This window comes from Astatotilapia calliptera, chromosome 7 (genome assembly GCF_900246225.1).
Source record: "Astatotilapia calliptera chromosome 7, fAstCal1.2, whole genome shotgun sequence".
NCBI classification, from domain to species: domain Eukaryota; kingdom Metazoa; phylum Chordata; class Actinopteri; order Cichliformes; family Cichlidae; genus Astatotilapia; species Astatotilapia calliptera.
The window spans coordinates 1,101,276-1,118,533 of NC_039308.1; the positions used below are offsets into that span (position 1 = coordinate 1,101,276).

A 17,258-nucleotide genomic window follows, 5' to 3' on the forward strand; every position below is an offset into this window, starting at 1 on the left:
GTATTTCTCAAAACTGGTGCAAACTGGAAAACGGCCTGGGACATCAGTGGTTGCTCTCTGTCAGTGCGATTTCTTCCACGCCTTCTGCCTTTGGCCAGACTGAAACCACCTCAACAATGTATATGAATGTGTGCAGTGGTGCTCTGGCTTCCAGCTCCACACTTTACAGAGAGAAATGTAAGAACGTTTCCTGTGTAACATAATGCATTTTGTATGTTCTGTGAGTATATACACTGAATTGCCATTGTACTGCATGAAACTACACAGAGTAAAGCAGATTACAGCAGAGAATTGTTTGAAAGCAACTGATATACGTCCAAGAGCATTTGCAGTTTGTTCAGAGGAAGGCGACACTATGATGCTCACAAATGACTAAATGTTGTGGAGGTTGCACTAATGGTTTTGAGAGTTTTCATTCTGATCTGAGAACAGCACCAAAGCGACTGAGAAAAACTGTCACTTACATATAAATCATGCGTGGTCTCCATAGAGTGCCGGTTCCACGGAGGCCGAGGTTCCACGGAGGCCGAGGTTCCACGGAGGCCGAGGTTCCACAGAGGCCGAGGGTCCACGGAGGCCGAGGTTCCACGGAGGCCGAAGTTCCACGGAGGCCGAGGGTCCACGGAGGCCGAGGTTCCACGGAGGCCGAGGTTCCACGGAAGCCGAGGTTCCACAGAGGCCGAAGTTCCACAGAGGCCGAGGGTCCACGGAGGCCGAGGTTCCACGCAGGCCGAGGTTCCACAGAGGCCGAAGTTCCACGGAGGCCGAGGGTCCACGGAGGCCGAGGTTCCACGGAGGCCGAAGTTCCACGGAGGCCGAGGGTCCACGGAGGCCGAGGTTCCACGGAGGCCGAGGTTCCACAGAGGCCGAGGTTCCACGGAAGCCGAGGTTCCACGGAGGCCGAAGTTTCACGGAGGCCGAGGGTCCACGGAGGCCGAGGGTCCACGGAGGCCGAGGTTCCACGGAGGCCGAGGTTCCATGGAAGCCGAGGTTCCACGGAGGCCGAAGTTCCACGGAGGCCGAGGGTCCACGGAGGCCGAGGTTCCACAGAGGCCGAAGTTCCACAGAGGCCGAGGGTCCACGGAGGCCGAGGTTCCACGGAGGCCGAGGGTCCACGGAGGCCGAAGTTCCACAGAGGCCGAGGGTCCACGGAGGCCGAGGGTCCACGGAGGCCGAGGTTCCACGGAGGCCGAGGGTCCACAGAGGCCAAGGTTCCACAGAGGCCGAGGGTCCACGGAGGCCAAGGTTCCACAGAGGCCGAGGGTCCACGGAGGCCGAGGGTCCACGGAGGCCGAGGTTCCACGGAGGCCGAGGTTCCACGGAGGCCAAGGTTCCACAGAGGCCGAGGGTCCACGGAGGCCGAGGGTCCACGGAGGCCGAGGGTCCACGGAGGCCGAGGGTCCACATCAGCGTTTCCTCGGTGTTTCCTGTTCCATCCTTCTGTGTCAGCTCCCTCAGGTTAAGTTCATCCATGTGTCTGTTCACCAGTTTAGTTATGGTTCTCACTTCCTGTTTTATTTTGATAGTTACTTGTCACTGTTGTTTTGCATTTATTGTGACTTCCCTTGTGTGATCACCTGTGTCCCCCCTCATTCGTCCTGTGCCGTCTTGCTTCTGTTCTTTGTCTCCATGTGTTTACAATCAGTTCTCTTGCTGGACGTCTGTTTTTTAATTTCCTCCTTGTGGACTTTGTGTGTTCTGGACTTTTCTTTGCCTTTAATGAAGTTAGTTTCCTGTTTTACACCCACCTACATCTACACTAAATCCGAATGTCATGACATTGTGTTAAATGCACCTGAGCAATGAGAGGAGGCGAGTGTGCAGCTGTTACAGCACCATCCACTCCCGAGGACCAAGAGATGGTCTCACCTGTGACCTGAGGAGGGCCCAACACTCCCAGCACCTTCATCACATGTGAGAACAGCTGATTAACAATGGTCATGTCTGCTCCATGGAGTCAGATCAGTGTTAACCTTCTTCCATTCCCCCCCGATGTCAGGTATGACTTATTTTGCTAAAGCTGCAGTCTGACCTGATTGGATGGCTGTCAGTAAATTTCAGTGAGAGGAGCCAATCATGACCAAGTTGGTCTGGAATTAGACTGTTAGAATACAGACTACTTTATTCTACTGGAGCAAAATCTATCATTTTATTCTAATTAATAAACAAAAAACAACATACTTACTGGATGCACTGTTTTCCATTTAATGTAAGATGCTTAAGAGCTTTGAGTGAAGTTGAACTGTGATGGTTAGCATTCAGTAAACTACACTGATCTCCGTTTCAACGTGTTCTCTGTAAGTACACATTCCTGTCTGATTACTGAAGAGAGAAAAACCTGATGATCAAAAACAGGTTGAAGGTGCATCAAACATTCAAGCAGGTGTTTGATTCATGATGCGGGTGCGCTCGAAAGCAGAAAACCACAGACGGGGACGTAAGTGTAACCAGAGAGGTCGAAACAGACCAGAATAACATGAAGCTCTGACACGAGAACCACCAACAGGGTGACAAATACAGACTGAAAACACCACAGCGCTCTGAGATCATTTCATCCACAGAAATAACCACAGAGCAGACTCATAACTCTGCCACCGAGCCTTTAAACCGAGCTCTTTAATTTCCTCACTCCCAGTAAGCTCAGCTAAGTACTGGAAAAATACAACTTTGTACAACACGTCCATGACAGAGGACACAAACACAACATGACAACTGTCCAGCAGACTGTTTTACCCAGAAACGAGTCTTTCTGACAGACACGTGACAGGCTGCAGGTCTCTGTCACTGAGACTCAGAACCCTGAAAACAGTATGTTGGTGTCTGATGCAACGACCGTGAGCCCTCTTCCTCACTCTTGGCCTCTGCAGCTTTGATGAGCAGCTCAGGGTGTAACTGCAGCCCACGGGCTCACGGGGGCTCCGACATGAGCCGTCTGAATGCCCCAGGAAAGAATCGCTCTCAGGCCGGCTCGGTTTCAGTGCGGATGTTCAGGTGATTTCAGGAAATTCGTTTGGACCGGGGCACGGTTAAAGAGACACTCGGTCCTTTTTGTATCAGACATCCACCTCTACCTGAGCTGAAAGCTTAAAATCTTCCTCTCTGCCGCCTCATGTCACATAAATTATGATGGGTTATAAAATAACACTGACGCAAAAAGAACTGAAAATTCTCCATCTTTCACCTCAGATTTGATTCCTGCTGTGTGATAGAAATAATTGTACGATCCTCAGGGAAATATAAATATAAGCTTTGTTTGCTTTTCCTGCAGCGAGAGCTGAAGCTAACAGAGGCTGAGTGAAAGTGAACCAGGACATAATCGGTGTCACGCAGGGAGCCGCGCTCGCTGACCGACCCTCGGCTGCTCGTCCATCTGTTTCGCTTTAATTCTGCTGCTTTCACTCCCAGTTTCCACTTGTTTTTCCAGACAGAGTGACAGCAGCATGCCGCCGTCCAGCTCGCTGCACGCCAGCATCTTTTTATTGATGGGGAGGGAGCGTCTGTGAGTGTGAGCGTGTATGATTAACAGAGTGGAAAGTGTGCTGACACAGTCACACTGTGGAGTTTCGTCCCATCCAAGGACAATAAGCTCAGCTTCAGGTTCAACATGTGGAAGTAAACTTCCTGTCACGGGCCAGATGAATAATTCCTCAAACTTAAACTTTATTTATACAGCGTCAAATCACAACATCACCTCGAGGCGCTTTGTGTTGTACGGTAGACCCTACAATAACACATACAGAGGAAACTCAACAATCACATGGCCCCTGTGAGCAAGCAGGAACAAACACGTTTACATCCTGATACACAAACCTCTTAATTTCTCCCTGAACGAGGGAGGATGTTTGTATTACTCACGTGTTTAATCGTATTAACGTGTAAAGTTTGCAGTATTAGCTGATACCGTATCACTTCTATCCCACTCGTGGTCACTTCTCGCTCCAAACAAATACGTAACGCGGTCACGCTCACAATCCTAAAATTACGTTACGTCCAAAACCAACAGGCGGCGTCATGGTGACTATGTCCATCTTTTATATACAGTTTTTGGAGCCTGGAGTGGGCGTGAGAGGAACTGCAGGCTTTGTGTAGCTTTTTTTGTTAGCAGGTTTGAAACAAAACAATTCAAAATGATCAAGTGCGCTTATGGACACGTGTACTTACAGATGTATTTAAAACTGCACCGCTCTGTGGTTGGATGCACTTCCTGACTGTTTATCCATTATCCCGGTGCTCCCGGGGAGTTTTGGGCAGATGTTCACATCTGGGCTTCAGCACCGTGTGGAATCACAGACTCACATGGAGGCATTTCCTGTTTGTGCAGCGACTGAGACATTAAAGCTCCTGCTGTGAAAAGAAAAGGTGACCTTTAAGAGGCTCTTTAAAAAATCAGACACATGAGGCAGGAGGAGGTGCATTTACTCCTCCTCCTCCTCTCTTCTTCACACATCAGAGCAGCAGAGCCGGGACTCACTCACTCACACTCTGTTTATTTCTCTCTCAGACGCACTCATGGATTATCACCACCTTCTGCTGCTGTGGACCTACAGCTTCCTGCCAGGTGAGCGATGCAACAGGTAACACAGAGCAGGTCAGAGAGGTCACATCAGACAGGTGCTGCTGATGGTCCACCAGCAAGATGAGGACTTTGAGTCCAGGTCCAAAATCTGGATAGAAAGCTTTTGGATGTGGACTGTTTCCTCTTTGAAACTGCAGACAGGCTGCAGCTCCTTCAACATTTGGACTTTTCTTTCTCTTCCCAAAATTCATTTCGCTCTGGTTTGTTAAAAGTTCTTAGATCCTGACATTTATCAGCCTCTGTCAGACTTTCTAACATTTTCGAGAGACAGTGAGCCTTCGTGAGCATGAGTGCACACAGATCCTTTTTGTTTAGTGCAGGTGTTCAGATTAGTTTAACATGAAGCCTTCTGCGGTCCCGAAGAGACCCGCATGCGCAGATGAGGCAAAACAAGGACGTCACATGCAGCTCTCCGACGGCAGGCTTGTGTTTTGCTGCTGAGGCGCAGCAGAGAGTTCCCAGATGAGAAGGAAGATTTTAAATTGGAGTAATGGCTGCTTCAGACACTCAGGTGTGTGGAGAGCAGTGTGCAAAAGTAGATGTAGCCGGCCGACTGCGGTTTCTGGCTCAAGCTCCTTAATGCGAAATTCAAACTTCAATAGAGTTGGTGTGAAGTTTGTGTGTCAGGCTGCAAACATGTTTATTTCTGCTGTAACGTTTTAACCCTCTCCAGGCAGACGTTGCAGATTTGCAACAGTTAAAAACCAACAACCTGATCACCCCACATACATATTTTATGAGTTTTTTTACTCAGAAGTACCACTGCAGGACTTGGTTGTGCATTAGCAACAAAAAACTTAATTTGAGCCTGAGAGGGTTAACACAGAAGTCTATGGGGACTGACTCACTGCTGCCTCTGCTGGACGTCAGAGGAACTGCAGAGTCTTTAAAGATCGAGGTCTCAGAGAGGATGTTCAAGAGGTTTATGTTGGTTTTGCATTTAACTTGGTGAAGACAGGGAGCACTGAAGCTTCACCAACAACTTTCAGACTAAACTGGAATATTCCAAAATCCATTAAAAAGGTGCCATGCTTATTTATCATGGTAAAAAATGACCTGATGGTACTACAAGGCAAGAATTCCCAGGTAGAAAGACCCAAATGAAACCCTGGTGTTTCAGTCCAGGCTGGGCAGTCCATCAGGGAAAGCGGGAGTGCGAGGAAACAAACGTACAAAGTAGGAAAAGAAAACTGAGCGAGCAGGAAGCAGCATCCCTGCTGTGCAGAGCGATCAGCTGACCACCTGTGTGGGAAAACAACAAAGGCAGGAAGCTGAGCGCAGTAAGATGTAAACGGAGTAACTTCAAAATAAAACAGGAAATAACAGGAACATCATTTGATTTTGTGACATCTGTTGGAAAGCATGCGAGGCCGTGTTGGCGCTGCTGATGTCTCCATCCTCTGCAGCACTGCGGTGTAGGATTACAGACTGGCCCTCCTCAGTCCCAGCGGACGGTCGCAGGAACCATTTTTCCTGATTTCTTCTGTTTAAACTGTTTCCTCACACTGAAGCCGTCCCTCTCCTCTTTATTGCATCAGTGCAGTTTGGTGTGATGGCTGGAGGATCAGGCTGTTGTCCCCGGAGGTTCGGCGGTCTGCAGGGCGATGAGGTTTTCTGCAGGATGTCAGAGGATAAAACGATTTAACAGCACGCCGTGGCTTTTAGGCAGATCGTTACGCTCTCGCTGTTGTTGCTGCTCCTCAGTTTGTGGTTGGTTGCACCAAACAGGAAGTCATTAGTTACCACACCCTCCTCGACAGGTGCTCTGAGAACTCGTTCCTGTGCTGTTTGAATCTGATTTCACCTCATCTGCAAACCGATTAACCTGCCGCTCAGAGCTGTCTCTACACCAGCGTTCTAATGTTTCATGTGTCTGAGCGAACACACAAACTCCCTGAGCGTCCCGTGGACCACTGTGAGCGCCAGCAGACGTGTGCACTGTGGTCACGCCAGCATCCAAGTTACATGTTTACTAAAGTAATCAAATTACAGCATTTATGTTAGACGACTTTTAATTAACTGCTTCAGCCCACTTACAATGAAAATTAAAACAATCTTGTTCATGTGCAGCATGTTAACACTATTGGAAGCAAAAATAACCTGAACTCCAATTTTGAAAACAACTTTATTTTTATTATTTTTTGCTCTGACTGTATTGTGAGTCTGTGGTCTGGGAGAGAGTCTGTAACTCTGTCTGCAAATACAGTAAATAATGACCAATGTTGGGTAATTAATTATTTAGTTACTTCTTCAAAAAGTAACTGAGTTTTGCAAACAAGTGTTTTTGCAGCTGTTTACCTAAAAATGCAGCCAAGGTGTTTTTAAATAAACATTTCAAACTATTTACAGAACAATCAGCTGTTCTGCATCAAATCTGATGCCACACAAATTATTTGTGTCACAAAAAATAATTTCTGTCCACTATGAGATGAAGGAGAACAACAGCCTGATACCTGCAGGCCTGACAGCAGCAGACGTATCACTGCTGTAACACCTGTAACACTCAGCAGGCGCCTCATTGTCCTGACACACAACAACACTACTGACCACACTACACACTAACTACACACTAACTACACACTGACTACACACTAACTACACTCTAACTACACTCTAACTACACACTAACTACACTCTAACTACACACTAACTACACACTAACTACACTCTAACTACACACTAACTACACACTAACTACACACTAACTACACACTAACTACACTCTAACTACACACTAACTACACACTAACTACACTCTAACTACACTCTAACTACACTCTAACTACACTCTAACTACACACTAACTACACTCTAACTACACACTGACTACACACTGACTACACACTGACTACACACTAACTACACACTAACTACACACTAACTACACTCTAACTACACACTAACTACACACTAACTACACACTAACTACACACTAACTACACACTAACTACACTCTAACTACACACTAACTACACACTAACTACACTCTAACTACACACTAACTACACACTAACTACACACTAACTACACTCTAACTACACTCTAACTACACACTAACTACACACTAACTACACTCTAACTACACACTAACTACACACTAACTACACACTAACTACACACTAACTACACACTAACTACACACTAACTACACACTAACTACACACTAACTACACTCTAACTACACACTAACTACACTCTAACTACACACTGACTACACACTGACTACACACTGACTACACACTAACTACACACTAACTACACTCTAACTACACACTAACTACACTCTAACTACACACTAACTACACACTAACTACACTCTAACTACACTCTAACTACACTCTAACTACACACTAACTACACTCTAACTACACACTAACTACACACTAACTACACACTAACTACACTCTAACTACACACTAACTACACACTAACTACACTCTAACTACACACTAACTACACACTAACTACACTCTAACTACACTCTAACTACACACTAACTACACTCTAACTACACACTAACTACACACTAACTACACTCTAACTACACACTAACTACACACTCACTACACACTCACTACACACTCACTACACACTAACTACACTCTAACTACACACTAACTACACTCTAACTACACTCTAACTACACACTAACTACACTAACTACACACTAACTACACACTAACTACACACTAACTACACACTAACTACACACTAACTACACTCTAACTACACACTAACTACACACTAACTACACTCTAACTACACACTAACTACACACTCACTACACACTCACTACACACTCACTACACACTAACTACACTCTAACTACACACTAACTACACACTAACTACACACTAACTACACTCTAACTACACTCTAACTACACACTAACTACACTCTAACTACACACTAACTACACACTAACTACACTCTAACTACACACTAACTACACTCTAACTACACACTAACTACACACTCACTACACACTCACTACACACTCACTACACACTAACTACACTCTAACTACACACTAACTACACTCTAACTACACACTAACTACACTCTAACTACACACTAACTACACACTAACTACACACTAACTACACACTCACTACACACTCACTACACACTCACTACACACTAACTACACACTAACTACACTCTAACTACACTCTAACTACACACTAACTACACTCTAACTACACACTAACTACACACTAACTACACACTAACTACACTCTAACTACACACTAACTACACTCTAACTACACACTAACTACACACTCACTACACACTCACTACACACTCACTACACACTCACTACACACTAACTACACTCTAACTACACACTAACTACACTCTAACTACACACTAACTACACTCTAACTACACACTAACTACACACTCACTACACACTCACTACACACTCACTACACTCTAACTACACACTAACTACACACTAACTACACACTAACTACACACTAACTACACTCTAACTACACTCTAACTACACACTAACTACACTCTAACTACACACTAACTACACACTAACTACACACTAACTACACTCTAACTACACACTAACTACACTCTAACTACACACTAACTACACACTCACTACACACTCACTACACACTCACTACACACTCACTACACACTAACTACACTCTAACTACACACTAACTACACTCTAACTACACACTAACTACACACTCACTACACACTAACTACACTCTAACTACACTCTAACTACACACTAACTACACTCTAACTACACACTAACTACACTCTAACTACACACTCACTACACACTCACTACACACTAACTACACACTAACTACACTCTAACTACACACTAACTACACACTAACTACACTCTAACTACACTCTAACTACACACTAACTACACACTAACTACACACTAACTAAACACTAACTACACACTAACTACACAAGATTTGTGCTAAACGTCTCAAATCTCTCACATCTCAAACACGCCGTAACTCCTAAAACTTCCCCCTCCCTAAACATCTAAATGCCATGTTGCCATATCATTTTTTGATTGGTCAACATGGTACATTTTTCCACCAATAGGAAAGGGCAGGGGGAGGGGTTTGGTGTTGTTTTTGCTCACAGGCTTTCGAGCGTTTTCCTTATAAAACGCCGTTTTTACCATTTCTTCCTGCAGTAAATATAAACAACGACAGTATTCAGGAAGGAAAACAAACATTGCAGATATTTTATCATAACTCTGGTTTTACGTGGTCGATCAACACAATTTAAAAACTGGTATAAAGTCCACACTTTGTCCGTCAGTTGTTCGTCTGTCCTGCTCACATCTCCAATGGTTGTACACGTTGTCATTAACGTGGCTTCACTCCACATCAGCCACTTTGCTAAAACACCGGTGTCGCACATAAGGACGCTGTCAGAGCCTGTAAACCACGCTGATTGGATACGAATGCGAATCGCATCATTGGCTGGACTGTGAGATAAGGCGGCATCGTTCTGATCCCACACGGGAGCAGCCAGTCACTGACTAACACTGCAGAACAGAATTGTTAAAGTTTAATTTTAATTTCAGTGCAGGTCAGATTTTTTTTGTGCGCATCGCAGATTTTCTGTGCCAGCAGTGGGCAGCTTAGAGGGAGCACTGCTCTACACCCACCTCCAGCCACAGTAACCAAACAAACTGAAAGTTGAAAAGCTTCTCGTGTTTCTGCTGGTTTTGGCGTTTAACAGAAACCACAGACATGCAGCGTGCTGCTGTGATTTTGTCTGCTTCAGGCACAGAACAGCCTGAAACTCTTCTGATACATAGAAAACTTTTATATAACTAAAGAAAGCAGAGGTATTAACGGCGCAGCCAGCTCTGGGAGCAGCTCGGCCTGCTCTGGATGATGATCAGCATGATCTTTGATACGTGTCGTCTTATGTAAGCAGAAACTTTGAAGCAAACTGGAAAAAGTGATGTTTTTGAAGATATTTAAAAACAGACAAAGGTCTGATAGAACGTCTCGGACGAAGATAGTGAAGTGTTTGTGGAGCTCGTGGTGCTGTTTGTGTATTTTGGAGATATCTGTAGAGTAAACTCAGTGCACTTTTTAAATGACGATTTCATTCATTAAGTGATCAAATCTACCTGCCCTGTGTGCAAAAGTAACTGCCCCCTACACCTGGTAACTCATTGTTCCAGCCTCAGCAGTGAGAACTGCAGTCCAGTGTTGCGATGCCTTCAGTGGGTCTTTCACGTCACTGTGGAGGATTTTTTGAATTCGGACCAATGGAGGGTTTTCCAGCATGAACGCTCATTTAATACTGGCTGCTCCAAAACGTCATTTTGTTGTTTGAGCCAATCAGAGGTGGACATGCATTTCTGCTCATTGTCCTGCTGCCTTCAGGGCTTTCTGGTAGAGAGCAGAACTCACGGTTTCCTCACTTACAGCGAGTCGTCCTGAAGCTGGAGAGCAGCCCAGACCATCACACCTCCACCGTGTGACGTTCTCTTTATGAAATGCTGTTAGTTTGATGCAGGAAGCGGCACAGACGGGCTTTGGCAGCTCGTCGAGCAGTGATCATGAAACGCTCCCGTCTTTGAACTGTTCTAAAAAAAGTGGAGATTTCTGTGGAAACAGGAACAAAACTAATCTCACAGCTGATACTCAATCTGGATTCTAATCTGCCTTCAATTATGAGACGCACATAGAAAAACCTGTCACTGACCACAGGTCGGGAGGATCGTCCACATCAGCGACCGTCAGACCCGGATCGATCCCTGCCCGGATTCCTGGCCCAGCTCAAACAGGGGCAGATTCCTCTGAGCCACGAGCAAACAAACACGACTCTTCTGGCTTCCAGCGTCTTTCACTTTTGTCCTCAGCAGCCAAACTCATCACCACTGCTGGCCAACGATCCCGGCAGCGTGCCCAGTTTTCCAATCGCGCCACAGCTGGGAGAAGCAAACCGGAGTGCTCAGGAAATACTTCAGCAGCATACGGACAAAAAGCAAATGGTCAAAAGGTCACACTGAGATCAAAAGGTTGTGAATGAATGCCATATGCATTTTAAACCTGGTGAATGACATATCAGCCAATCAGATGATCCCGTAACCAGAAACGCTCTCAGTGAGAAAGCTGAGAGCTGATTACGTCATCGGAGCAGGAGGAAAGACACAAAACCAACCAGTGATGACATCAGATCCACCACGGCATGGATGAGTTATGGGATTAGATCAAAATAACAGGACAGGACCAACTGTATGTACACGCTGGGGTCTGAGCAGGCAACAGGCACAATCAGGAAGTAAAAGGCACACAAAGAGATGAGACTACCAAATGGTCTGTATTTGTATAGCTTTATTAGTCCCTAAGGACCCCAAAGCACTTTGCATATCCAGTCATCCACACATCCACACACTGGTGATGGCAGCTACAGTAGCCACAGCTACTCTGGGGCACCGACAGAGGCGAGGCTGCCGGACACTGGCGCCACCGGGCCCTCTGACCACCACCAGTAGGCAACGGGTGAAGTGTCTCGCCCAAGGACACAACGACCGAGACTGTCCAAGCCGGGGCTCGAACCGGCAACCTTCAGATTACAAGGCGAACTCCCAACTCTTGAGCCACGATCGCCCCGGCGGTCGTGGCGACAGAGGGAGACGAAACTAAAATAACGAAAACTAAAATAACAATAAAACGCTCCGTAACACTTTAAGATACGGCCCACGACTAAAGGCAGAATTCCCCTGTGATTAAAAGGAATGTCAGTGTATTATAATTATGATAATATATATATATGTGTAAGTATTATATGTTTACCTGCAAACACTTAAAGGCAGGAACACGCGTCAGGTTTTTACAGGAAAGGAAACACAAATGATAAATTAAGTAAATTTAAGTACAGCACAAGTCATTTTTAGCAGTGTGAAAATAGTATTTCCCATTTTCTGCTGGAGGTTTCTTCCTATTAAGAGGGAGTTTTTCCTTCCCACTGTCTCCAGAGTGCTGCTCATAGGGGTCATATGATTGTTGGGTTTTTCCTTGCAACATGAAGCACCTTGAAGTGATTGTTGCTGTGATTTGGTGATACGTGAATAAAGTCTGGACTGCAGAGATACCGTCTACGTCAGCAGCTTGATGATGTTAGGTTGATAGCACAGCTTCTGAGAGCGATAGCAGCCTGCGTTACAGCTGCTTTCACTTTGTTGGGCCGTTCCCAGCTCACGTGGCTGCAGGACTCACTGTGGACTGGTTTTAATGGGTGGTGAATAAAAACAAACCTTTTTCTGTCTTTCAGATCTTCAGCTCTGTTTCAACTTTGACACGAAGAACTTCAAGATCTTCGCTGGGTCTAAAGAAGCTCAGTTCGGGTACACGGTGCAGCAGCACGAGGCGGGAGGACAGCAGTGGTGAGAATCCCGGCGTCGCGTCCCGAACCCGTTCTTATAGATTCCTTGGTTTACTTTAACCCACCTGTTCATGAACTGTTTCAGGGTCCAAGTAGCTCCCAGACTCCACTGAGAGTCCAACGGTTACAGCAAAGTTTAACCCGCTGGCGTTAGCAGGATGGCACACGGCTGACAGGTGCAGTCAGGTGTAGGCTGAAGTGAAAAGATGGCAGCAGCTTACAAAACCAAGCCTTAAACCTGCATTACTGTAACAGCCAGCAGGGGGCGACACCTGTAAAGTCTGACTGAAGGAGGTTTATGTGAAGATGAGCCTGCAGGGCTCAGTGAAGTCTTCCCTCGTGAGTTTCAGGCCTGAATTAAACGTGATGTCCGTTTTGACGCAGGCGAGGACTCAGGGCGGGGCCACATCTCTCGGTTTCTTGCTCGTCGTGTCCGGCCGGCGATGTCGAAGCGCTCCATCTCGAGGCTTCCAACACGTTCAAAACTGGAGAGAGTTCTAGGAAAATGTTCTCGTCTCCTCGGGGAGGCTCAGCTCAAGCTGAACATCTCCTCCAGGTGAGGACAGAATAGATGGTGTCTGCGTGTCTGCGTGTCTGGTTGAGGATGAAAGATAATGGCGGGGTGCTGGGATTTACTGGAGGCCGCGGCCCGTCTGAAGCCAGCAGGTTTGTATGTTCTGGGCCATGGAGCTGAAATACCTTCGACTTGGAACGCCGCTCGTCTGTTTCCGTCCTCCCTCTGCAGCGTGGCCGTGAATTATGTCGAGATGTCAAGATCATGTTAGGATGACACATTTTCCACCAACGAGACTGAAACGTGGAACATTTCTCTGCAGAGCATGTGGACATTATTTATAGTTCTTACTGCTGAAAATCCAGATTTCATAACGCAGGTCGTCACTCTCGCGCTCTCGTGCAAACACTTGTTCCTGTACAGTTTGTCCTTGGCTCCCCGCTCAGTCTGCTCTCCCATCCTTCATCTTTATATTTTCAGCCTTCGTGGACTCTCAGCGGGCCTTCAGAGGAGATGAGGTGTGTTAAAGTGGGATGAAAGAAGACGACTTTAGAAAGAAATATGAAAATACGAAGAAGCTTCAGAATAAAAACGAGATATTAGGAACACTGAGAAACTGATCAAGTCTTGGTGACAAAAACTCTGCACAGAGCTGTGGGAAAGTATCTGATATCAGACAAAGGAAACCACAAAACCAATGATTTCATTCATTAAGGGAACAAAGTGATCAAACCTACCTGCCCTGTGTGCAAAAGTAACTGCCCCTACACCTGGTAACTGGTTGTTCCACCAGCAGAAACAGCAGTGCTGTGTTTGTGATGCCTTCAGTGAGTCTTTCACGTCACTGTGGAGAAACTTTGGTCGACTCATCTTTGGAGGATTGTTTGAATTCAGACATGTTGGAGGTTTTTCCAGGATGAACAGCTGTTTAAGGTCCACTCCGAGACCTTCATTTGGATCATTGTCCTGCTGCCTGAGTGCTCTTGAGCTTCATGGCATGAACTGATGGGAGGACATCCTCCTGGAGCAGCAGAGCAGCCCAGACCACCACCATGTCTGCTGCTGCCGTGATGGCGTCTCATCAGATGTGACGGGGCTCAAACCCTCTCTGGGATCATCCAGATGTTTTCTGGCAGATGTGAGATGAGCCTTGAACTCTCACGGAGGTCATTTTTGCCCCGTGTTTTTCTCATTGTTGAATCATGACCTCTGACCTTAACCGAGCAGAGTCGATGTTGTTCTGCGGCCTCTGGATGAGCCGTTGAAGCCGCTCCTGTGAAGGTTCAGCTCTGCTCCAGGTTTCCTCCACGTGTGGATAACGGCTCTCGCTGTGGTTCGCTGCACTCCCAAAGCCTGTAACCTTTCAGACTGATGACGTCGCTGACTTTGGTTCTTTAGATCTTGGCATGATGCGCTGCTGTTTGAAATCTTTTAAATAAAGTTCAGAATCAGTGGAAAGAATGAAACGTTTGGCAGCGTCAGCGAGTGTTTGTTCGTCACCTGGGAATCAGAAGGGCAGAAAATGAAACAGCAGAAACCTGTGAGCACTTAGTTAATTATCAGGAGGTTACGCTGTTGTTTTCCTCTCAGCCTCTGTCTGCGGTTGCAGGTGAGATTGTCCAACAGTTTTTTTGTTATCTGGAAACTCTTTCAGCCGTGACGCATACCTCGCGATCCTCCAGGATTACAGAATCGCTCTTCCTTTTGAAGTCTCAGGTAAACAAGTGGAAAGTATTTGCATTTGTCTTGCGAGCAGTCTCTCCTGCATCTGGAGGCGGAGCGCTGGATCTGGAAACTATGTGTTGTGGTTTGTTATTCCCCAGCCTCCCTCTGTGAAGCCCATCACGCCGCTCGCCACCGTGTGTGCGTGTGTGTGTGCGTGTTGTAAAGGGGATCTGACACGGTAATTCAGCAGGATTGTTTTTCTGCACGGTGATATCTGCATTTCAGGTGTTTGACACTCGGCACAGAGGCATAATCCTCGCCTTCTGTCTTCCCAGTTATCCTCAATATTCCTGAGTTCATGGGAGAATTCTTTGTACCAATAAACCGTCAGGCTCTGCGACTGCCGCCTGCTTCCTGTTTCAGCCGCGATCAGTCGTCTTTCTCATTCCTGCTCTGTACATTGATGAGGTTTAAAGTCCTGTTTGTTCAGGCTAATAAAAAGATTGCGGTACTCCTTTTCATAGAAATGACAATTATTATTTTGGTTTCATGAAGCTCCAGATGTTTTCAGTGGGTGGCTGTCTGCAGCTGGACGCGGTCCACTGGACGCTTTATACTACATGTCTCATTCACACAAGCACTTCCTCTACACCTGCGTACTTTCTATCTAACACTCACACTCCAATGGACTCATCGGGAGTACCTGAGCTTCACAAACACATTAGCGTGCAGACTGGAGCAGCCAGGGATCGAACCGTCAACCTTCAGGCTAACAGATGATCATCTGGTCTGCTTCCTGATCTACAGGCAGCCCAATATAAAGGAAATGGGAAAGACTTTCTGTCAAACAGATGTTGTATGGATAGATCTCAGGGATGCTGCTCTGACCTGAATGCTGACCATTTCACCTTCTCTGCTGGAGGTCGGTCACACAAGAGCGAGGCTTTGGTCAGAGGTTGTCCTTTGAACGTATTCGTGTAGCAGCATAAACACGTCAGATTATTTTGGGAGAAAAGGCTGTAGGAACCCCGGAGCGTTCCTCTCCTCTGTGGACGGCTCAGCTGGAGTGCTCTCGAAGCTCAGCGTGGGTCGGTCGCAATTGTGTTAGGTTGCATTTTAATGCAGCGGGTACCCACAGGAGTGAACTGTCCACATGCAGGGTTGAGACAATAATGGATTGGATTTATATAGCGCTTTTCAAGGCACCCAAAGCGCTTTACAATGCCACTATTCATTCACTCTCACATTCACACACTGGTGGAGGCAGCTACGGTTGAGCCACAGCTGCCCTGGGGCAGACTGACAGAGGCGAGGCCGCCATATCGCGTCATCGGCCCCTCTGGCCAATGACCATGAAGAGAAGCTGTGGTCTCCTCACTAGCAGCTCCATGTTCCTCAGTGCCTCGCTCACTGCGCAGAGAGCTGCCATGAGAGTGAGGACGAGCCCGCTTTGATCATGAAGCTGTTTTCATCGTTTTAAAGTGGCTTCATTAGTTTGACTCTTCCTTTAAACGTCTCTAAGACGAATGATCCCCGATATTGATTTCGGTGGATTGTGTGAAACCTTTCAAATATGTTGAAGCAGAAACTGTTTGCTGATAAAGGTCAGCTGAGTCTGTAACATTAGAGGAAATGTCCTCATGCATCTCTTATCGACTCTATTTGTCCTGCGTGTCCTGGTTTGGATATTTATCTGGTTTTGTTTAACCGTGTGCAACACGAGTTTCACTTTTTCCTCATCATAGTCCCAAAGCGCATAAATCGCAGTGTAATCAGAGATTGGTCATCCCTGTTTCCCCTTCTTTGTTCTGCATTAATCTGATCTGCAGTCTGTGATTCCCTCGAAGTACGAGTGAGGACTGATTACTCACTCACGATTGGTTCAGGTGCTGCGTCTGCAAAACTGCAACACAATCGAGTGTCGCTCCACTTAGACAGCAGATGTGTTGCTCATCAGGTTGTTGAAAGTAACAGAGAGCAAACATCTGCCTCGGTTACATCTGTGAGAGCGACGGCTCAGAGTTGCCGCCGAAGGACCTGTGGTGACCTCAGTTACATCTGAGGTCAAACCTCCCGCTGTGCGTTTCCTCAGCCAGG

The 17,258-nt window shown here is 46.4% G+C and overlaps 1 protein-coding gene across 2 annotated transcripts in view; it reads left to right on the top strand.

Moving 5' to 3' along the window:
- The first annotated feature begins 4,342 nt into the window (after positions 1-4,342).
- The window catches only part of itga11b (integrin, alpha 11b), a 36,836-nt gene continuing 23,920 nt past the window's right edge, over positions 4,343-17,258 (top strand). Inside the window, exons 1-3 of one of the 2 annotated variants that reach the window (XM_026172398.1) lie at positions 4,343-4,359; positions 4,502-4,558; positions 12,872-12,983. In XM_026172398.1, coding sequence (XP_026028183.1) covers positions 4,510-4,558; positions 12,872-12,983 — 161 coding nt within the window. In that variant the 5' untranslated portion in view covers positions 4,343-4,359; positions 4,502-4,509. Of the gene's footprint in view, positions 4,360-4,473; positions 4,559-12,871; positions 12,984-17,258 lie in introns of those variants that run through there. The other variant, XM_026172399.1, reaches the window with a different exon arrangement.